The sequence below is a fragment of the Astyanax mexicanus genome, chromosome 1, assembly GCF_023375975.1.
Source record: "Astyanax mexicanus isolate ESR-SI-001 chromosome 1, AstMex3_surface, whole genome shotgun sequence".
NCBI classification, from domain to species: domain Eukaryota; kingdom Metazoa; phylum Chordata; class Actinopteri; order Characiformes; family Acestrorhamphidae; genus Astyanax; species Astyanax mexicanus.
In genome coordinates this window covers 9,107,538-9,131,312 of record NC_064408.1, presented here as the reverse complement: position 1 = coordinate 9,131,312, position 23,775 = coordinate 9,107,538, and the positions used below count along the sequence as shown (strand labels likewise).

General features: G+C 38.7%; 1 protein-coding gene across 2 annotated transcripts in view; it reads left to right on the top strand.

Annotated features, from left to right (window-relative positions):
* Window positions 1-23,775, top strand: part of dcc (DCC netrin 1 receptor) — a 442,661-nt gene that overhangs the window by 128,638 nt on the left and 290,248 nt on the right. For both annotated transcript variants that reach the window (XM_022668821.2, XM_022668820.2), the window contains exon 2: window positions 20,370-20,693. In XM_022668821.2, coding sequence (XP_022524542.1) covers window positions 20,370-20,693 — 324 coding nt within the window. The remainder of the gene's footprint in view (window positions 1-20,369; window positions 20,694-23,775) is intronic.

Below are 23,775 nucleotides of genomic sequence, written 5' to 3'. Positions count from 1 at the left end.
CGGAGCTCAGAGAGTGCACAATTAGCATTGCTCTCTCTTTCTTTCTGGGTGGGTACAGTAGATGACGCTCTTTCACCTTATCACTCCTAGGGTGATGTGGATCAGCACAAGGCTGCGTCTGTGAGCTGATGTTTCAGAACCGAGTCATTGTGCTTTCTTCCGAGCGTTAGCACTGTGATGCTATCAGCAGCAGTTCAAAAAGAGGCGGAGTCAGACTTCACATGTATCGGAGGAGGCATGTGCTAGTCTTTACCCTCCTTGTGTTGTGACATCATTCATCATTAGTGATGAGGATATACAGCTGAATACAGTTAAATTGGGGGAAAAAATGCTAGAAAATTTGAAATAAATTCTTAAAAAAAACAGAAATTTAGTTGAGCATTTTGAGGCATCTATAATGTACCATCCTAATCATTTAAATGTAGTTGAATTCTTAGTTAAATATAAATAATTCTCTATTAAATGTTATCTGTACCTTTCTGAGACCCGTCCTCGGCCGTGATTTAGGTAATGTAGATTGATAACGTGGATCACCCGAGGCGCCGTCTCTCCTTCTTTAAATATTAGCACAGATACGTTTTTTCCAAGCCTGAGTGGTGGGCTTTGAGGTAAGACCCCCCCACTGATGATCTTATATCCGTGCAGAGATGGTAATGGGAGTTAAGACCTGCTTTCCATAATGTATTCCATTCTCTGATGTAATTGGGCTTTAGTCAAATGGGTGCCTATGGGGCTAGGACAAAAGCCCGCGGTGCTTTGTACCTGCTGGCACGTGCGGTATGAATTAGCAATCAAAGTACAATGGGTGCGTGTGGGAATATATGTAGGTTTATTTAAGGGAAGCTTGCTCTTGCTAAATGAGGAAGCTGGTTATTCCAGCTCCTTTAGGGGGGTAGTTTTGATCATCGACTAGGAGAACGGCGTGTCAGTGTGGGGAGGCTAGAGCCCAAAGTGGTACAAATTCATCATATTCAACATATGGAGCCCTATTTTAGTGATCTATAGCAACCATTTAATTGCAGATTGCGTAGCTGGATTTAGGACGTGTCGGTGTGTCTTTGTATTGTGAGGACGCAAAATGTCTTAATTCTCTTAATGAATCATGGGTGTGGTTAATTTTGGGTGTAACATAAAAAAAAAGAGAATCAGTGTGTCACTTTCGCATTTCTTTTAAGAACCAGGTGAGCTCTGACTTTGGCGCTTTCGTATCAGTGTGGCACTTTTGCACAAAATTAGCACAATTAAAAGTGATGCGCACTCCATTCTCAATTCACTCTCTAATGCCTCATTATATAATATATAATACAGTATTGGTTGAAACACTCCTTATAACTTCAAAATAAGTAAATGCAATGGATCACAACAATAATATACTGCAAAAAAAAACAAACGTTTTTTGGGTAATGTCTTGTTCTGCATAATAATAATAATAATAATAATAATAATAATAATAATAATAATAATAATAATGTATTTTGTTTTTTGTGATTAACTGTAATTCCGCAAATGTCGTTCTAAGTCACTATAAGGTGGGCTTTGATTCATTTTAGCAAATGTCTTCACCATCCATTTACAGTTTTTTTTTTCATTTTTTTTTTAAATATATGAGCAAAACCAGATTACGATTTTTAGTTCATACGTAACTTTAGTTCTTTTTATTTTTAAAAGACAACACCATTTAAAGTGATGCGCACTCCATTGCCTCTAATGCCTCATTCAGTTCAGATAGCAGTCCTGGGTGAAACACTCCTTATAACTTCCTTATAAAGGAAGTGAATGGAGAGGACAGAACAGTTAGCAGTAAGGAAGTGGAGCTGTTAAGTGATCTGTCAAGTGATTTTATTTATTTATTATTGGGTTTTTGCCCATAAATACGATAAATAAATAGATTTCCTCACCATTCAGTGTATCGATTACACCTGAGATTCCTCAGTACAGTATATAAATATGTCCGTCTTTATCACTGCGCAGCTGCAGGCTGGACGAGTGTGATTCAGTCTGTGTGTGTGTGTGTGTGTGTGTGTGTGCTATCAGAGCAAAACACCCCGGATCAGCTGTGCTATCATCTCCAGGCTCTGTATGGGTGTGAGAGTGTGTTTCCTCAGCGCTATGATGAAGAGAAATCCGCGGTGAGGACGAGCCGACACCAGCACTTCCTCCATCCCTCTGAAAAATGTGCTTAGACACAGCTTACTGCGTATGGATTACTCTTCAGCGGCCAGTCATCCCTCTCTTCTACAGAAAAAAGAGAGAGAGGGATGGGGGGATAGAGGAAGTAGCTGGTTAGCCATGGCAAGGGTGTGCCGTACCTCATAATTCACTAAATAATATCAGCATGTGTTCAAAACTGTTATATTTATACTAAATAAAATGTTAAAATTCACTTTGTTACAGTAGTATTGTAGTTTAACCAGGATGGAGTAACGATGACCGAACCATAGTACCATTTATTTATTTAACAGTATTTAAGCAACGCTTATTCAACCTCCAACCCAACATCAAGTCAAAAGTAACAGGAGAATGAGGATTGAAATTTGAATAATTGATTTTTCCTCTTTAGCCAAAAAAGAAAAGCACATTTGATTTGCCGTACCATGATGAGGTAGAAAACATGGCTTTTAAAGTTTTTTAAATAAAAAATGACCATTAGAAGTTGACCATTACAAATGTTAAACTTCTAAGGGCCCTATTTTAGCTATCTACAGCACATTGGTCAATTGCGCATTACACAGCTTTTAAAGTCTAAAAAGAAAGACCTTCTCATTCAATGTTTATTATATATTATATGTAGTAACTTAAAAATGTTAAAAAACCAAAATACTCTGTGAAGAAGCATTTAGATGCTCTTATCTGTGGTAATATTAACTTGCAGTTTCTGAGGCTACTATCGCTCTTCCTTTTCTTTGGGCGGTCCTGATGAGTGCTAGTTTCATCGTAATGTTTTTGATGGCTGTTAAAACAGCACAGCTGTTAACTGAAAGCCTGAAATTCCATGGGACTCTATCTCATAAAGCTAACTGACTGAGAAAATCCAGCCAAGATGTGCAAAACTGTCATATAAAACTGTCATATAAACGAAACTGTCATATAAAACATATTTAGATTTTTTTTTACCTTTTTTGTTCACTAAATAATTACATTTCGTTTTTTTTTCTTTATAGTTTGGATGACTTTATTAGTATTACTCTGCAGTGCATAACATTTTAAAACAATGAAATAATATAAGGTGTATAAGGTATAAGGTGTGTCCAAACTTTTGACTGGTATTTTGACATATTAGTATGAATGTGTATTGAGTATGTATTAGTATTAGAATGTGTATGTAAAAAACGTCTATGTCCAAAACAGGCAACTCTACAGGAGAAGAAAACCTCCTTAACGTTCAATAGAAAAATATATAAATATATAAAATAAAGAATAAAATCAGATTATACTGGAAATATACTGTATACACAAATGAGTGAAAATAGCAAATCCATGAAAGGACACATACTGTACTGTATGCACGCAAGAGTTACATGAATTATGTATGTTATTAACTGTAAACATTCATAAGCACACATAACCCACATATAACCCCCCCCCCCAACACACACACACATACAACCCTAGCATCCGAAACAGGGTGGAGGCTGAGCATGCTGAGAGCTCCCCCATACAGAGTTCTTGAGATTAACCTCTTTTTTTTTCTTTTTTTTTTTAACACACTGTACCCTGGTGGTTAATGGACCCATTGTTTTTTTTTAGTGTTTGGTAAATGACATAACCTCTTATTGATTATAATTTAAAAAAAAAGAATTAAATCGCCTATTGTTTTCCCACACAAATCATTATATCTTCATATCTTCAAGTACATGATGGTATCAGACTAATTCTGCTTACACAGGAGGCAGAATGGCCAATAGTGGAACCATGAAAAAGGGGTTAAATAAACTGTTATGTCCTTTTTTTTAAATATTGTTATCGTAAAAAGAAAAAAGGAAAACCATGAAATATTGTGATATTATTTAAGGTGAATATCGCCCACCCCTAAGTCATGGCAGGCCCTGAAGTGAGCATGTCTTCATCTCAACATAGACAATAAAAAATGAAAGATCTCGGAGCTGTACGCTCGTACTGAAGCGGTGAGGCGCTGGAGATGAATTATTACCGACTTTGTGCTGATGCTTGTGCTTATTCATTATGCTGCCGTGTGTGTGTTTCTGTGTTCGGCTTGCCTTTGGAGGTGCGGCATGACTTAGTAATGAAGCTGAGGGGTGTAATATAATAAGTGAGCGCTGTGTGTGTGTGTGTGTGTGCAGCAGTGTGTGTACGTGAGGCCGTTTCTAGTGCAAAGCCCCGTCTGAGGAAAGTTTTATGGCGGCACAGCTGGTGTCCGCGAGCCAGATGGGACCGGTGCCGTCCTGAGCTCCACCTGGCCCCTCCCGGGAGCCTGCGGTGATCTGACCCCACTCAGCAGGCTCATCATTGTTGGGCCAGAAGCCCAAAACCACCCCTGTGCTTCATTACAGCCTGACAGTCTGGAATCAGCCGCGCTGCTTATGCTGCTTGTGCTGCTGAAGCGAGGGAACCGCCTAGCTAACGCTAACAGGAGAACGAGGACTGAAATGAATAGATTTTTCCCTGTGTACCCCCCAAAAAAGATGAATTCAGCAAACATAAATGAAGTAAAGTTTACTAAAAGAAAGGATTGATTCAGTAAAAATAAATGAAGTAAAGTTTACTAAAAGAAAGGATTGATTCAGTAAAAATAAATGAAGTAAAGTTTACTAAAAGAAAGGATTGATTGAGTAAAAATAAATAAAGTAAAGTTTACTAAAAGAAAGGATTGATTCAGTAAAAATAAATGTAGTAAAGTTTACTAAAAGAAAGGATTGATTCAGTAAAAATAAATGAAGTAAAGTTTACTAAAAGAAAGGATTGATTGAGTAAAAATAAATAAAGTAAAGTTTACTAAAAGAAAGGATTGATTCAGTAAAAATAAATGTAGTAAAGTTTACTAAAAGAAAGGATTGATTCAGTAAAAATAAATGGAGTAAAGTTTAATAAAAGAAAGGATTGATTCAGTAAAAATAAATGGAGTAAAGTTTACTAAAAGAAAGGATTGACTGAAGTTCAGTTCACTTTTTTACTTTGTGCAACATTTAAGTCTTGAAACTGAGTTAAAGTTACTTAAATTTATCGGAAATTAAATTTACTCAAAAAAAGCAAATACAGAAAGTTGCGAAACTTTTTTTAAAAGTAAATTTTACGCATCATTTTTTTCAGTGTGTTAAGTAGTGTGACAAGGGTTGTTTTATGTAGGTTGAGTTGAGTAGCTGGTTGAGTTTGGCTGCAGTTGATTACTCTGATTCAATGTATGTTGGGTTGAGTAGTTTGAGTTGGCTTGGTTTAATACAGTATACTGTAGGTTTGGTTGGGTGATGAAGGTTGAGTTTTGGGGTTGGGTTTGTGTTGCATATCGTCGCTGTCCTGTGAAAAACACTTATCTCCGTTTTTGTCGATTTTGAGTTCACTACATAATTTGAACAGAGAGACTGTCCCTTACAGCGTGCCAAAATTTCTTGATGAACGGACCAATAGAAACTCTTCAAAATGACCTGAAAACTTTCCATTGAAAGTTTACAAAGCTTTTTCTCTCTCCTGTAAAGTTGCTGTTTTGGAGATAAGTGTTTTAGGTACCACTTTAAAATAATACTACCTTTATAAAGGGTTTATAAATGGTTTACAATTCGTTTATTAATGGTTACTAATTAGGTTGTAAATGCCTTAAAAATCATTAATAGTCAGTTATAACACATACGTAGAAAGGGCAACAATGACTTAATGTTTGTCAAATAGTGAATCCACAACAATCTAGATTGTTGCCCTTTCTACGTTGCCCTTTCTATGTTTTATAACTGATTAATAATGATTTTTAAGGCATTTACAACCTAATTAGTAACCATTAATAAACTAATTGTAAACCATTTATAAACCCTTTATAAAGGTAGTCTTATTTTAAAGTGGTACCGTGTTTTTCATTGGACAGCAACGATATTCTCCTATGCTGCCATTCAGCTTCATATAAAATTCGATACCTAACCCCTAGCCTCTTTAAAATCTTACGTTGCATAAACCATAAACCTGTTGAAAAGCATCTTGTGCTCTGCAGTGTCCTTCATTACTCATCATCAGACAATTAGCCATGCTTATTGCCACCCTATGACATGGCTGGGATCCACCCAACCCTCAAGCTGTGGTTGGGCGAGCTCCAGCGAAGAGTTCTGAGTGGCTACTGTGGCAAAGGTTTTAACCGAACGGCCTGCAGCGAGGATTATATCTGCTCCTTCGGCGGTACACGGACGGAACAGAAGGTCGGCGGGTCTGGAGGGAGCATCAAACGGGCAGGCAGACAGACAGACAGGCCGCCGTCTGGTCGCCAGAGTGCCCAGCTCTGCGTGGGTCAGCAGTCCAAAGCAGTGTGGTTAAAAGTCAGGGCTATTTGAGGTCTGCTGTTGTCTCGCGGACGACGAACCCCCTGCTGCTGAACCCTGCAAGAGAGAACGACGAGGGCGAGATTCTAAGATGAAGCAATGAGAAGCGGCGGCAACAACTTAAAGACTCGACCTTCCCTCTGAGGCCCAGACTATTATGTTGAGTTATTTCATCAGAGCTGTTCCTCCCGCAAAGTTTTTATACTTGGTATAGAAGGAATCAGGAGAGAAGAGAACCTCGTATTTGAATCAAATCACCAGAATTCAGGCTGTGCTTTGTCATACTGTTGAATAAGAGTCGCCGTCGTCGTCCTTTGGCTGCTCTGTAAATCATTAATTCTTAAATAAACCTCATTTAAATAATAATAGCACCAAGGCAGCCAAGAGAAATGTGTTTAGCAATGGCTCCAGACGCCGCAATTATTACAAATCAAGAGCTGCCAACATGCAAAGCTGGAGGCTGCATCCAGTCCCCAAGCGTCGAACACTTGATTCTGAAGGAACTCCTAGAGGACCGTATTTGCCTCCTGGATGCCACAACAACCGAGACTTGGTGACCTCGACTACCACAAACATCACCTATTTCTGAGTTGTCTGTCTGTCTGGGGAGGAGCTGAAGGTGCCGGGTGCTGGGCAGAATCTGGCTCTGGCTCTGGTTCTGGTTCTGGTTCTGGCTCTGGCTCTGGCTCTGGCCCAGCTGCCTCTACCCATCCTCTTATTTTGTTAAATCTTTTGAGGAAACAAAACCGCGGTTGAGAATACGGACGGCTTCACCTTGGCAGTCGGCCACCGGCTTCTTGGCACCGGTGGCGGCGCTCAGACCTCCGTGCAGATAAAGCGCAGCGAAGGCCTGATTATGTGAGGCACTTTCATTAAATTAGCCTAGCCCTGAAACGGGGAGGCCCGCGTAGTTCCCAACTGATGTCAACACCTCCGAGTTTAACTCAATAAAGTCTTCCAGTCTTCCAGGGCACAACTCACTCACAATCCACATGCAAGCACGGCATCTTGTCCACTGCCTGCCAGAAAAAAATAAACAACGTGCCCAATCGCGTTTACACAATTGTGAAAAGGGGTGTGTAACAGGTGGTGATACACTGAAACAAATGCTGCGTAAAATTTGCTTAGTTTCGCAACTTCCTGCTAATTTCATTTCTTAAATAATTGAACTGAACTTTAATCCTCACCTATTACATGTCATCCATGTGTTGAGACAGTGTAATATGTGTGTTTTAACTAAAAATATTTACCTTTAAGGAATTATAATATATTATGTATCATGAATTATTTGAGTAATATTGTATAAATTGAGTAATTGTAATCAGGTAAAATTGTATGCAGAAATTAAGTAAAAGTTACTAAAAAAGAAAGGATTGATTCAGCAAAAATAAATTAAGTAAAGTTTACTAAAAGAAAGGATTGACTGAAGTTCAGTTATTTATTCACTTATTTACTCTATGTAACTCAACCCAACCAACACTCAACCCAATATGCACTACTCAACCTAACCAGTATCATACAACCCAACTCACACTACTCCCCTCAACCTAAATTGACCTACCCAACTTAACCCTCCTGCTATCCTCCAATTTAGTAACACCCTTTATTCTCTGGGTCAGTATGATCCCAGCCATTTTAACCTCCAAAAAATGATTAAAATTCCAAATAATTAAACATGTTAGCAGAGTTTACTTACCAGTTTTTTATGTTTATTTGACAAATTGTTAGTGGTTTTGGTATTATTGTAAGGGGTTTATTACTATTATACAAGTATTATAAGTATTGTGTTGTTAAATCAGGGCCTAAACTGAAGGTAAGTTTTGAGAATAATAAATAAGAGCCAATAAAACAGCCTATTAAAACAGACATTGAAGTTGATATATTTGAAACATCTTATGTTTTACTTATTGTCTGTATCAAATTAGAAGAAGACGGTAAATATTAATCACAAAACTAATGTCAACCCGTTTTCAGAGGCTTTAACCATTAAATGGGGTCAAATTGACCCCAAAGATAATAGGAGGGTTAAACCACACATCACTGAACCCAACCATGATCACCCAGATAACCCAATGCCATCTCCAACCTCAAAGCCAAGAGTACATCTAAGGAGTAATGTACATCAACCAACACAATTCATACTAGACAACCCAACCCAACTCACATTACTCAACCCAACCTGTATTACACAGCCTAACTCATACTACTCAACCCAACCTTTATCAAACCACTGATGATTTACACTACAAAACCCAACCAACATGAAACAAACCACATCAAACTATACCAGTACTCCCAACTCAAACCACCCAAACCAAACAGCAATATGCATATCACCCAACTCAACCAATATCACCACTCAAACTAATCCCCAAATCCACACCAATCCATCACCAACATTGAAACAAAAAAACCCAAATCCAATCCACATTATCCATCCTCCTCTCTAAACCCACTACACACTCCCCACTCAGTTAACACAACACAACACACACCACCCAGCTCTACCTAAACCACACACACACACCACAAGAGAGAAAGAGAGAGCACAGAGAGAGGGAGGCAGACAGACAGACAGACAGAGCGGATGTGGAATACTGATATGGAGGGAGATAGGCAGGTGGAAATGAATCTCATCTCACGGATTGACACTTAGAACGCAATCAGCATGAAACAGTTCCTGCATTCCAGGGCGTGGGCATTAAGATGCAAATGCACGTTTCAGCCTGGGTTGCCAGTGCTGTGCGAGTGAGTGAGTGCCTGTATGTGGTGTGGCTTGAGGCTGCATGTGTTTATGTGTAGTAAGGAAGCACTGTTTATATTGTCAGTATATAATAAATAATCAGTAATAATGTTTTTTTTGTGTATATAATTTATATTAGATATTAAGGAATCCTTATATGATGACTAATATTGTGAATATAATATGGTTTAACATTAGGTTGACATTTACTTTGATAGGGATGCACTAAATGTGATAGAAAAGTGATAAAATGATATACACTAATGAGTGAAAAGACTAAATCATTCATACCAAAAGATAAAGCTGTCTTTTAACAATACATTTAGACTATTTCTTTATACAATAGTGAAAAAACTGGTAAATTAAAGAAACCAATCAAAACGTATTAAAAAACTGAATGGTTTTCAGTAGGGATACATCAAAATGAACATTTCTCTCCAAAACAGACCAAAATTAATCCTTCGCCCAAAGGCTGAATACCAATAACAGCAATCGGTTACAAAAACTATAATAATAAAAATTAGTAATTGAACCCTTTTGAGCTGTTTTTGATTTGATTGTCTGATCAAAAAACGTCACTGATCTGTAAAAATAAATGTAAATGTAAAAATATATAAATGCATGTGTAATATGCAACATGCCAGACTCAACTCTCAGCATGTAGAGAGTTGTAGAGGTTCCTAATGGAGTTCTGTAAAAATCATCCATCCAATACAGTTCATTTCATAGCATTGAAATTGTATGGAGTTTTGACACTCATATCACAATATATTAAACGGGATTCAAAATTTGGACTACTGGGACCAGTTATGGTGGGCTGGCCGCCCCACCCAGAGGACACGTGAAAGAGAATGTCTAAGGTGTGTGTGTGTGTGTGTGTGTGTGCAGCAGCAGCATCAGCAGGTTAATAGGAGGAGGGGTCCCTGGTGATGAAGTTGTCTAGATAAGCTGAAGGCTAAGGGGCAGGGACGGACTGACAGTGTGCAGTTATGTGTGTGTGTGTGTGTGTGTGTGTGTGTGCACATGGAGCAGAGTGGCAGTGTGCTGAGCGCGAGGATCGATAAGGGAACGGAACGGACCCGTAACCATGGCGACACAGCCCATAATGAAGAGATAAAAGAGATGAGATGATATCAAAGGGCAGATGCAGCAAAGAGGCTGATGACTTCATAACAAGTGAACGTGTGTGCGCACACACTCAGGCACACACACACACACACACACACAAACACACACACTAGACCAGAAGGGTCGTTGAAGGCTGTGTCTGTCCAGGTCGTGGTTTAAAGCTGGTCAGAATCCTCTGAAGGAGAGATTATGAGGCAGAAGGTCCGCTGAGGTTCTCCTCCATCACCGTACTGGTAACTGGGACCAGTATGTCACTATGTCACTCTAGACGTGTGTTGGTTTTCCAGTAGCTTCCATAATCCAGTCTGTGTTGGGTAAACAGGTCAATAGAGCTTGACCAAGCTTGACCCTCGAGTGACCTTTAAGCACTAGGAGATGGCGACCACTTGGAGAACCCAACAGAGATGCTCCTTATCATGGAGTCACGTGTGTTCTTGCATTTAAAAGTACGTAGAATTAGTTTTAGTGGTCTAACTCTCTGGATGGGAAGTGTTTTGAGCCTTATTCACCGTTATTCATCGCTTTGAAGAACATTTTTTACAGTTTTTCCACATTGTATACACACGAAATATGGAACTATGCACACAAATCCAAAAACATGAAGCTCATGTGTCAAAATTGTGACTCCAAACTGCTAAACTCTAAGCATAATTCCACATGTTCTCACTCAAAATTATTCTAAATCACAGCTTTGCAAATCGCTAAACACAAATTGCATCATTTAGTACACCTTGGTCACTTGGTCACATAAATAATCAATACCTTTTTCTTACCTTTTTGTATGTGATCTGATTTTCCTCGTCATGTTTCTCATTGTACATAAGTGAAAATTAGTTTTCCAATGTACTACATACAGTAAAAACAGCTTACATTTGTGTTGCACATACATGTAGTACTGTAATGCTGTACTGTAACGCACCAAATAAATATAAAGAACAGAAAGCCAACATATTTCCATGGATTTCCACATTGTTTACACACAAAATGTAGAGCTATGCACACAAATCCAAAAACATTAAGCTCATGTGTCGACATTGTGACTCCAAACTGCTAAACTCTAAGCACAATTCCACATGTTCTCACTCAAATATCATTCTAAATCACAGCTTTACAAATCACTAAACACAAATAGCATAATTTAGCACAGGTCCTCTTGCCTGACCAAGATCAGAGGTCTGATGAACAGTGATCTGTTTCTTTGCATTTTGCAACAAATATATTTTTGTTACCTCTTTGTATGTGAACTGATTTTCCTTGTCATGTTTCTCATTGTACTTACATAGGTAAAAATGACAGTTTTGCAACAAACTACATACAGTAAAAATGGCTTACATTTGTGTACATATACATACTGTACATATACTGTATGTACTGTAATTCTATATGGAGGGGTCTTACACCGCATCAAATAAACATAAAGAACAGAAAGCCAACATATTTCCATGGACTTTGAATTTGTACAGTGGCCTCATGAAGTCAAAAGCATAACCAAACACTTCTGATAACAGTGCTTTGAATTGATCTTGTCAGTGTTTATTTGATGCTCTGCAAGAGATGAGCATATAAATAGCTGTGTGTGTTATTTTGGTGGAAGGAATCAGTTTTGCTAGAGATTTGTGGAGTTTCAACAAAGCAGTTAATCATTTTCAGTTTGTGTTTCGAGTTTTGAGAAACTGAGCCAAGTTTCTAGAAAAAACTGTATTTCTTACACTGTTTTCACGAAGATTTTGACTTTCGTTAATAGAGGTGAATTGGTGTCAGAAGTGGCTCATTTACAGATCTGGATAGAAAAATTAAGAGATCACTTCAGTTTCTGAATCAGTTTCTCAGATTTTGCTATTTATAGGTTTATGAATGAGTAAAATGGACATAGTTGTTTTTTTTCTGTAAACTACAGACAACATTTCTCCCAAATTACAAATAATTACAAATAAAAATTGTCATTTAGAGCATTTATTCGCAGAAAATGAGAAATGGCTGAAATAACCAAAAAGAGAGTTTTCAGACCTCAAATAATGCAAATAAAAAAAAAAACATCAAAAATGTATCCTTTACCCAAAGACTGAATATCAAATACCAGTAACAGCAATTGATTATAAAAACTATAAAACTAATAAAACACTAAACATTTAAATATCCTAGCTGTTTGCAATTTGATTGTCTAATCAACACATCGCCTGCTTGATCATTACATTAAGCATGTTTTTTTTTTTAAATGTTGATTAATAAAACGCAATTGCAATGAGTGTTCAAATTAACATAACTTCACTAAATGTGCTTCTCACTATTTATTTCCTTTATTTTTTAAAGTTGAGAAACCCGGGTTTAGATGTCTGATACAGCAGTTAGACAGAAAGTGTGACATGCCTGGCAGAAAAGATGCAGAGCTTTCAGACCTCAAATAATGCAAAAAAAAAAAAAAACAATATTTAGTAGAATAACCCTGTTTTTTAATCACAGTTTTCATGCATCTTGGCATCATGTTCTCCTCCACCAGTCTTACACACTGCTTTTGGATCACTTTATTTATGCCACTCCTAGTGCAAAAGTTCCAGCAGTTCAGCTTGGTTTCATGGCTGTGATCATCCACATCTTATTATTCATGGAGGTTCAGAGGTCCTGTCTCTGGGTTCTCACTGTTGAGACATATAATCCATATCAACATCAAATAGATGTCCATATATGTCCCTCTGCTTCTCCACACATCCACTTCAACATCAAAGGAACGAGAGTCACTGAGATCCATCAACAGAGGCTCTCTTTGCCTTTAATCTCTCAGCACCTATTCAGGACTGTGTTCTCAGGTTGGGGGACGGTGTGGGTCCCATCCAGTCCGAGCTCTCCAACAAGCAGTGCTGCTCACAGTGACTTTATTTTATAGAGTCTTTTAGGAGAGTAAGACAGTGAGGCTTCTGTGGGAACCGGAGACTCATTTCAACCAACAGAATATATATATATATATATACATATATATATATACGTATATATATATTTCATTATTACATGTTTTACTTCACAAACGATTTGATGGGTTACTTGACCAATGCTAAATCACCTGACCCAATAGACTTCCTCTCTCTCTCTCTCTCTCTCAATCTCTCTCTCTAACTATTTCTCTCTCTTCTCTCCCTCTTTCTTTCTCGATCACTTTCTCTCTTCCTCACTCCTCACGTTATCATTCTCTCTCGCTCTCATCTCTTTCTCTCACCCTCATTCTTGTCCTCTTTTTTTGTTTTCTCTCTCTCTTTCTGTCTCTTTCTCTCTCCTTTTTCCTCTCTCTCTAACTTTCTCTCTCTCTCTCATTCTCATATTCTCTCTCACATTCTCATTCTCTCTCACTCTCTTTCTGTCTTTTTCTCTCTCTCTAACTCTCATTCACTCTCTCTCCCTTTCTTTCTCTCTGTCTAACTCTTGTTCTCATTCTCTCCCACACTTTTTTTTTCTTACTCTCACTCTCATTTTCATGCTGTCCCTTGCTCTAGTTCTCATTCTCTCTCGCTTTTTTCTCTTCCTCTCTCACTCTCATTCACTCCCTCTCTTTCTTTTTCCATTTCTCTCTCACTCTCTCTGTCTAACTCTCATTCTCTCCCTCACTCTTTCTCGCTCTCTTTTTCTCTCTCTCTCTCACTTTCGTTCTTGTTCTGTCTCTCTTTCCTTTTTTCTTTCTTTCTTTCTCTCGCTTTATGTTCTCTCTCTTCTCCTCCACTCTCTTTCTCGATCTCTTTCTTCCTCACTCTCGTTCTTGCTTTCTCTCTCTCTGCCTCTCTCTCTTTCTCTCTCTCTCTGGTTCTCTCTTATCTCTCTCTCTCTCACTCTCGTTCTTGTTCTGTCTCTCTTTCTTTCTCTCGCTTTTTATTTCTCTCTCTTCTCCTCCACTCTCTTTCTCGATCTCTTTCTTCCTCACTCTCATTCTTGTTCGCTAACTCTCTCATCTCTTTCTCTCACTTTCTCTCTCTCTGGTTCTCTCTCTTCTCTCTCTCTCTCTCTCTCTCTGTCAGTGTTCTACTTGTTTCTCTCTCTCTCTCTCAGACGCTCTGTCAGCGGTTCGTATTTAAAATCCTCCTCGTCTCTGAGGGAAAACGAGAGGCGGCTTCTTTTTTCAATTATGCTCTTTTGCTGCTTCCCGGTGTTAAAGAAAGGACGCCGGGCACCCTGTCTCCCTCTCTCTATCTCTCCTCCTCTTCTTCCTCCTACCGGCGCTTTGGCCCTCTTTGTCTGGAACACCGCTGCTATTTTAACTGGGTGTCCTGCGGAGCGGCGCTGACGTCCGCGGGGACGCGGCGCGAGGAGACAGGAAGACTCTGGAGGTTTCGCTTCTCTCTATCTTTTTTTTTTTTTTTTTTGATGGTTTGAAAGTGGCTTCCCGGGAGTCGTTTCTGAGCGGTTGACACTATTCGCGGCTGCTAAAGTCGTGAAATCCATCCCCCCGTTCCTCTCTTCTCCTGCCACAAAAGCTCGGGGAGCGCTTCTGTAACGCGAGCAAAGCGGCAGAAAGCCTTTGTCACAGTGCAGCGATGAAGCATCTCCACACGACAGGTTAAGACAAAAGGAACGGGTGAAATTACCCGCCGCTCCCAGCTGTGCATTAGCATTCCTCCACTCTTACTTTACCGCTCTCCTCACTGTCCCGTGACCTCCGCGCTGTGAGAGATCATTACGTCTGGGGGAAGGTAATCCAGAACCTGCTGAGTAAACATTAGCGTCTGGCGCTGGAGCGGCGAGGGGAGCGTGTTATTTGCTCTGCAGAGTCGGAGTCGGTCTTGTAGTCGGCTTGTTGACTGTTGATAATTGAAATAAACACATTAAAGGGTTTAGCCACACCGCCTCAACTGTTGGCTTCAGACTCGTCTTCTTTAAAGCTGCTCGAGAAAATCAGCACACTTCAAGTTCCAAACCAAAAATTAGACTTAGTCTTGTAGAAAATGTAGGGACTGTTTACGTCCAGTACTAGTTGGCAGGAAATAGACTGTTGACCAGGTGTAAGATAGCAACAAACATCATGGCGGGCCTTGCAGACCTTAATTCCTGTTTCCAGTCCTAGAATTTTTTAAACCTGATTGCAATAGAGAATAATTTGAATCAAACATCGTATCTTAGCAAGAGAAATCCTCCTTAATGTAGTTTAAATATCTAATATTTCTCATTTTGAGATTATTAAAGCATTGCTATAAGAATCAATGGCTTTTATGGCAATTTTAGTTATATTAGTCATGGATTTTTTTTTCCAAGGAAATCTGCTAAAAACAGAATTCAGAAAAGCAATAGCATCAGTTTGAGACATGCTAGTCTAGGATGGGCAGACCAAACTTGTGGGGTGACTGTCTACCTTTGTTTACAGAAACGTTTGTAGCTACAGTTTTTAGCCATGCTAATGTACTTTTATTTGTGGTTACAGATAGCAGTGTCCACACAAAAAAATGAGACTTAGCCTTGTAGGGACTGTAGGGACTGTTTACGTCCAAGTCCATTACCAATTACCATTACCATCTTATTACCAATTCAAGTTGGCCAAGTTACATTGAGATCTGTTAGCATCAATAATTACGAAATCCAGACAAAATCCAGATAGAATACTTTGTCTTCACACTGTTTTTCCTTAAGGCTGATTGGAATATTAACACCATTGAATTCTATGCTAAATAAAACCTAACTAAGGCCAAGAGTCCAGTTTCTGCTCCTGTATTTTACAATACATTACATTACATTTTATTACATTACATTTTGCAGATGCTTTTTTTTATCCAAAGTGACTTACAATAATGATGTACATACAGTAATGTAAGTTCAAGATAAAAAAAAAAAAAAAAACATTTTTAGACAGGGCCTAAAAAAGGTCAGTTATTACAAAATCACTCAAACTTCCACTAAGCTGCTTGAGATATCAGTACACTTCATTTCCCTTGTAGGGACCCTGACTGCTGTGAATGTTTAGGCCGGAAAATCCAGTTTCCATTTAGGGCGTGTATCATGAAGGCGCAACAAATAAATATATACGCCTTGCGCAGCTAAAAACACTACTTATTTACTAATTCTCTTAATTAATCATGGATTTGTTTTGGGTGTAATGTAAAATAAACCATCGTATCACTTTTGTTTTCAATCCCTTTAAGAGGCAGGTGAGCTCTGACTTTGGCGCGTTCTTATCTTAACAGTGCAGTGCTTTGTGCGTCTCAGCAGAGAATTTACCTGAACACACCTCACTTCCAGACCACCACATCCATCAATGTAGATTTTTTCCTAAACTCCGACGCTATTTTATAAGCGCAGGCACAAAGCAGGAAATAGACTGTTGACTGGGTGTAAGATAGCAACAAATATCATGGCGGGCCTTGCAGACCCTAATTCCTGTTTCCGGTCCTAAAATGTTTGATACCTGATTGCAACAGAGAATAATTCGAATAATTGACAAAAATCTATCAAAAATGAAATCTTACCAAGAGAAACCCTCCTAAATGTAGTTTAAATATCTAATATTTCTCATTTTGAGATTATTAAAGTAATGCTATAAGGATCAATGGCTTTTATGGCAATTTTAGTTGTAGCTACAGTTTTTAGCCATGCTAATGTACTTTTACTTTATAGGGGTAGAGATAGCAGTGTCTAATAGGGTCAGAAACCAAACCAGAAAGTCTGGTAAATTAGATTACTGAACAATTATTTATAAATGAAGTTCACACCATGCTAACTAGCAGTTAGCTGCAATTTACTTCCATTCCTTAACAAGTTAGCTAGTAAGCTAGTTAGTTGTATTACTCATCTAAACACGTCTCAACTGATCTTTATTTGGGGGAAATTTGATAAATTTGGTGTAACTGCTGCTATGAGTCAGCTAAACATTTTTTTTTCTATCTCTATTTTTGTTTCCTTTAGCGTTTTTCTAAATATTCTGTTGGGTCTCAGTTGGAAACCTGTATTTGCTAAATCAGACGTGTTATTCAGTGTTTGGAATTAAACTGGTAGATCTGGGAGCGTGCGTCGGCACATTGGAATTGCATTATAAGACCCAGGGTGTCGTTTGTGCTTGTCAACGCTCACCGAAGACCTGATTATTTATTCACACCAACCACCGGTTGTTTGATCACGAGCAGTTAGACTGGAGCCTGGATAGACCCGAGGATGACGCAAAAGCAGCCTGAGTGAAAATTAGGAACAAAGAGAAAAGGGTATTCTAGGAGCAAACGCACTCATACTCTGGGGATACTTCAAACGCTGGTGCTCTCGTTTTGCTGAGATCCGGGGCGCATTAGTTCTCCATCTGAGCGCTGAGTAACTCTGACTAACTCAAAGAAACGCCTGAGTTAATAGAAAAACTCTGTTTAACACAATTTTAATGCTAACAGGTGTTACGGCTGCTGCAACCAGACACTGCGGTTACAAATCTTAAGCAATTTAATCACATTTTCTTGAGAAGGATAATACTGCAGTCTGGAGAACCTGTGAATGTAAGGATATATCTGTCGTTTTCAACTAAAGACAATCATAGAATACCTTTTTGATGTCAGTTTGATGGGCATCTGGACTTCCCGTTCCCGTTCATTCAATGGGCAATGAATAAGGAAATAAAGCTAGTTCACCAGTCATGGCACAAACTTTAACTATCCATCTTTAGCTTTAGCTTTAGCTCTACAGATTTAGCTTTAGCTCTTCATGTTTAGCTTTAGCTTTGATGCTACAGATTTAGCTTTAGCTCTTCAGGTTTAGCTTTGGCTTTATCTCTCCAGGTTTAGTTTATCCTTAAGTCTCCAGGTTTAGTTTTAGCTTTAACTCTCCAGGTTTAGCTTTAACTTTGACTCTACAGGTTTAGTTTATCCTTAACTCTCCAGGTTTAGCTTTAGCTCTTGAGGTTTAGCTTTAGATTTGACTCTACATGTTTAGTTTATCCTTAACTCTCCAGGTGTAGCAGGTGTAGCTTTAACTCTACAGGTTTAGTTTATCCTTAAGTCTCCAGGTTTAGCTTTAGCTTTAAGTCTCCAGGTTTAGTTTATCCTTAACTCTTAAGGTTAAGGTTTAGCCTTTTCTCTTAATCCTTAAAGTTTAGCTTTATCTATTGAGGTTTAGCTTTAGCTTTGACTCTACAGGTTTAGTTTATCCTTATCTCTCCAGGTTTAGCTTTATCTCTCCAGATTTAGCTTTAACTTTGACTCTACAGGTTTAGTTTATCCTTATCTCTCCAGGTTTAGCTTTAACCTTGACTCTACAGGTTTAGTTTATCCTTATCTCTCCAGGTTTAGCTTTAGCTCTTCAGGTTTAGCTTGAACTTTGACTCTACATGTTTAGCTTTTTCTCTCTCTAGGTTTAGCTTTAGCGCTTAAAATGTCATATAATGTATGCAACATGTAAGATAATTGCGTTTGAAATAGGAGTAGAAATCACAGAGCATCTTACACTACAATACTTTCAGGAAACATTGCCCACAATAACAATGCTAACATGAAGTCTGTGCAATACTTCATGACATCTCCGAATATAAATAATATAATAAAACTCCTAACTAAACAAATACTAGAAATCATGGATGAATTGATGTATTTACTGTATTTAATGTAGCATCTGATCATGCAGCATAGCATAATCCACTTCGATATATCAATATTTTCTTACATTCCTAGTTCAAAAACCTCTATCTTACCAGCTGAGCAGTAATTACTGAGTCTGTTGGATGGAGCACAGGTCAGATAGCTCTTTTATTAGCATTTTGTCCGTGTCTTGATGCAGGATCAGGAATTGTAGCAGGATTTGCATTCAGTTCTTCAGAACTCTGCTCACCTGAGACTCTGACAGGCAGCATTAGGCTGTTCTATCGGACCCTTTAAAGATAAAAGCCTTGGCTCTGGGCGAGGATTAAACGCTGTTTAGCAGCTCTGTATTCGAATCAAAGCCTGCCTTCCATACACATGTTCCTCTACCTCAGAGCCCAACAACAATACAGGAGGACTGGAGGGAATTCACACGTCTCTTCAGGATTTATCACTGGCTGCTTTAGCAGAGATTCAACCTATTTCCAAAAAAAATAAAATAAAATCAGCATGACTAAGGGCGATATTTTAGCGACCTTTAGGCGAGACTTGTGTGTCTGTGGTATCGTGAGGACGCAAAAAATATGACTTGCATGGCTCGAAACACGCAAAAGGCATGTTCTAATTCTCCTAATTAATCAAGGGTGTGGTTCATTTTGGACGTTACGTGAAATAAACCAATCAGTGTGTCAGTTGTCATTCCCTTTAAGAGTCTTTAAGAGACTTTGGCGCGTTTGCATCTTAACAGCGCAGCGCTTTTGTGCGTCTCAGCAGAGACAGATACTGACCTGCATGTTCACACTGTGAAGATACACCAGCAGCTCATTTAAGAGAACAGTAATGTTATTTTATTCTTAATTCTGTTTATTGTTGAGTTAAAAGTCGGGTTTGTGCTCTGCAAATGTTTATTTGTGTGTGTTTAATGAGTGGGGGTGTATGAGCGCTGAGTGCACCTATAAAAATGGACTCTGTTGATTGAATGTTGACTGTTGTCAGGGTTTTAATCAGTCAGTGGAGTAGACTGTTGACGGGGTGTAAGATAGCAATGAGCATTGCGACACGCCTTGCACAGGGTGTGGTTTAGATGTATACAAAGTTATTCAGAGATGTTAGACATAAAAATCGTAAAGAAATCTGTCAACTTTGAACTCTTAATTACATATTACAGAATTGGCAGTCATTGCTCTCCTCCAAGTGTGTTGAGCTCCGTTTCATTAGTGTTCGAAAAAAGATGCACTTTATTTACTAATTAATTTACACTCATTGTCAAAACATTGGTTGCACAAATAGCTGAAACATCCCATTTTAAATTCATAATGATAGTGATTTTAAAACTGAAATGAGTTGAATTTAGCTTTTTCAGTCATTTTTAATCCATAGACCGATGCTAGAACAAGCTGTAGTACCTGTCAGCCAATCACAATTAAGGAAATCGTGCAATAGCTACAAAAAAAACATAAAAAAAAATCTAAATGATCTCTCCTTCTCTTGTCTTTTCGTCTCCAGGTTCGGAGTCCCCGCGAGGGTTCGTGGAGCTGCGTTTTGTGCTGGAGCCACAGGACGTGGTGACGGTACGAGGCGGTGTCCTGCAGCTGGACTGCCAGGCGCGGTCGGACCAGGGCCTCCCTATTATCTCCTGGAAGAAGGACGGTGTCCTGCTGAGCTCGGTGGTGGACGAGCGCAGACAGCAGCTGGCTAATGGATCCCTGCTGGTGCAGAATGTAGTGCATTCACGGCACCACCGGCCCGACGAGGGGTCCTACCAGTGCCTGGCGATGCTGGAGGGAGTGGGGGCAATCGTCAGCCGCACGGCGACGGTTACGGTCTCCGGTGAGTGTGGCTGTTTCTGTGAGATTCGCTTTATTGCTTTTCATTTCGTTCGGTTTCTGAAGGAGAAAGAGATTGATAAGAGAAGGTGGTTGAAGTTATTAAGCATTATGTAAGAGTTCATTCGTTCTTGTATTGTTTGCTCTTGGGTTCCCTATGTGAGTTAACTCTAAAGGACATCATGCTTTTCTGGACAAGCTAAGAGATACTGAAGCTCATTAGTGAAAGTGGACAAAGGTGTGAGTGGAAATGATTTACACATGCATTTCTGGATAATTCGTTGCTCTTGGGTTCTTTGATTTAGTTACCCCTAAAGGAAATCATGCATTTCTGGACAAGCTGAGAGATACCAAAGCTCATAACTGAAAGTGGATTGAGGTGGGAGTAGAATTTGCACTTAGAGCAGTTAATGATGTTGCTCTTGGGTTCTTTATTTGAGTTACCCCTAAAGGACATAATGATTTACACTTGCATTTCTGGACAAGCTGAGAGATAATGAAGCTCATTACTGAAAGTGGACTGAGGTGGGAGATGAATTTGCACTTAGAGCAGTTAATGATTTACACGTGCATTTCTGGACAATTCTTTGCTCTTGGGTTCTTGAGTTACCCTTAAAGGACATCATGCTTTACACATGAATTTCTGGACAAGCTAAGAGATACTGAAACTCATTACTGAATGTGGACTAAATTGGAAGAGCAAAGTTAAAGGATTTTCTTAGAATAGTAAAAGATTTCTGGTCCAGAGTCCCAATATTACAGTCAGTGTTGCTGTTGCTGTGAGATTATTATGTTTTTTTTTTTCTTTTTTAATTGCTTTGATTCTGAACTAGCAAGAAAAAGAAAGCAACTTCAAAGCAACAATATGTCAGAAATTATGTATCTTGCTCTTGGGCTCCCCAACAATTAGGAATGAATACTGAACTTAGAGCAGTTAATGATCTACACGTGCATTTCTGGACAATTAGTTGTTCTTGGGTTCTCTATTTGAGTTACCTCTGAAGGACAAGCTCTACACATGCATTTCTGGACAAGCTGAGAGAAACTTAAGCTCATTACTGAAAGTGGACTACAGTGGAAGAGCAAAGTTATAGGTTTTACTTAGTGTAGAAGCAACGTTGCAGACCAGAATAGAAATATTACACTCAGTGAAGAATCAAAATGATTATAAATGTGTAATTTACAAGCTATAATACTACATAATGTTACTTTAAATATATGTCTTGCTGATACACTGTTTCTCTAAGATATATGCTGTTTAGACGCTTCTGGTGCCTATTTTTGCTGTTCGTTTGCTTGGATTCTGAACTAAAACGAAAAAAAGGAAAAGTTATTATACTGCAGCAGCATTATGCCTCAATTGAAGTTTCTTGCTTTTGAGCTCACCCAACAGTTGGGGAGTGTGATTTGCACTTTGAAATGCCCGTAGAGCAGTTATTGATTTACACATGCATTTCTGGGCAAGCTGAGAGATACGGAACCATCACTGAAAGTGAAAGAAGCATGTGGACTGAGGCTGTAGAGAATTTAACAGTAATATGAAACAAGTATGTTTTTTTTAAAGCATTGTTCTGCCTGATTTACCAGAGTTACATAGTGCAGTTAACAGCATGCTATTCTTATTGATGTAGATCAGTGGATCCACATTGATTTTGAAGCTTCAGTCAAGACTTTGTAGTTTTGGCATCTGAAGTAAGTTGTTCTAGTTTATGTGTCCTGAAGAACAGGACAAAAGAAGGATAATAAAGTACTCAGAGAAACAGAAAAACAGGACTACAGTCTGCAATTATACTGTATACTGCTGGCTGCAGGGGTATAGCTTTAAAATATCTTGTGGGGAATGTAAGAATATATTTTTGTGGCTAAAACCCTTCATTTGCTCTGCAAATGAACTCTGTAGAAGTTTACAAGCCACGAATTTCACCGCCACTTCAATAATTAGCCTCTAAGGAACGGCTATGCTTTTAAGGAACATTATTAATTTTTAATGAAGATCATCTCAGCCATCCTAACTAACCTGCGCCACACTCTCCGCTGTGGCTGTACTGTAGAGAACCGGTTTCTCTCCAGGCCTTCAACCGTGTTAAAGCGAAGGTCTGGAACGCCTCGAAAACCTTCGAAAAACCCTCGAAAACCCTGAAAACGAAGCGCTGAGTCAGCGAAATATATATATATATATATATATGCACATGCATAACCATCATCCTGATCCTGAGCGCAACATCTCTCACCATCTAATGATAAAGAGAGAGCATGAGGATGGAGCGGGGTTACGTAACTCTATTTAGGACCTCCAGAGCCGTGCTAACAAGGCTAATTACCAGCTTAAGAGAGTGCAGTAAGGCTGGGCTAAATTATGGGGCTTTAGTTGAGGAGATGAAGGAATATATTTTACTTTCTCTCTCTCTCTCTCTCTCTCTCTCTCTTTCTCAGTCTCACCCCCAGGCCTTGAAATCCCTCACACTGCTAATGATTTCCCCGTTCTAATACACCTGGCTTAGTTAAGGGTTTAACCATCACCTAATGAGTTGAATTAAATGTACAGAATGTACAGAACCCCCGGGACTTAAACAGTTCACCCACTATTATATACTAACTAACCATTATTTATTTAATTACTTATTCATTAACACTCATTTATACAAAAAAAAATACAAAATTAATATATCATTGGAAAGCTACTTTATTTCAGTAATTCAGTTCAAAATGTGAAACTCATATATTATATATAATATTGATGTATTACACACAGAGTCACTGACTTTAAGCGTATTGTTGATGATTATGGCTTACAGCCAATAAAAACCCAAAAATCAGTGTTTTAGAAAATTTGAATATTATAAAAGACCATTTGGTACTTTTAGCAATGTGGAGAAAAAAGGAAGTCATGCTGGAAAATGAAATCTGCTTCTCCATAAAAGTTGTTATCAGCAAAGGGGAAAACTTCACTGACTTTATACTTGATAATAAAACACAGTGGATCAACACCAGCAGATGACAGACATGTCTCTCCAAACCATCACTGATCGTCAGTAAATTTTACATTTCATTTGGAAATCAAGGGAGCAGAGACAGTCTTCCTCAAC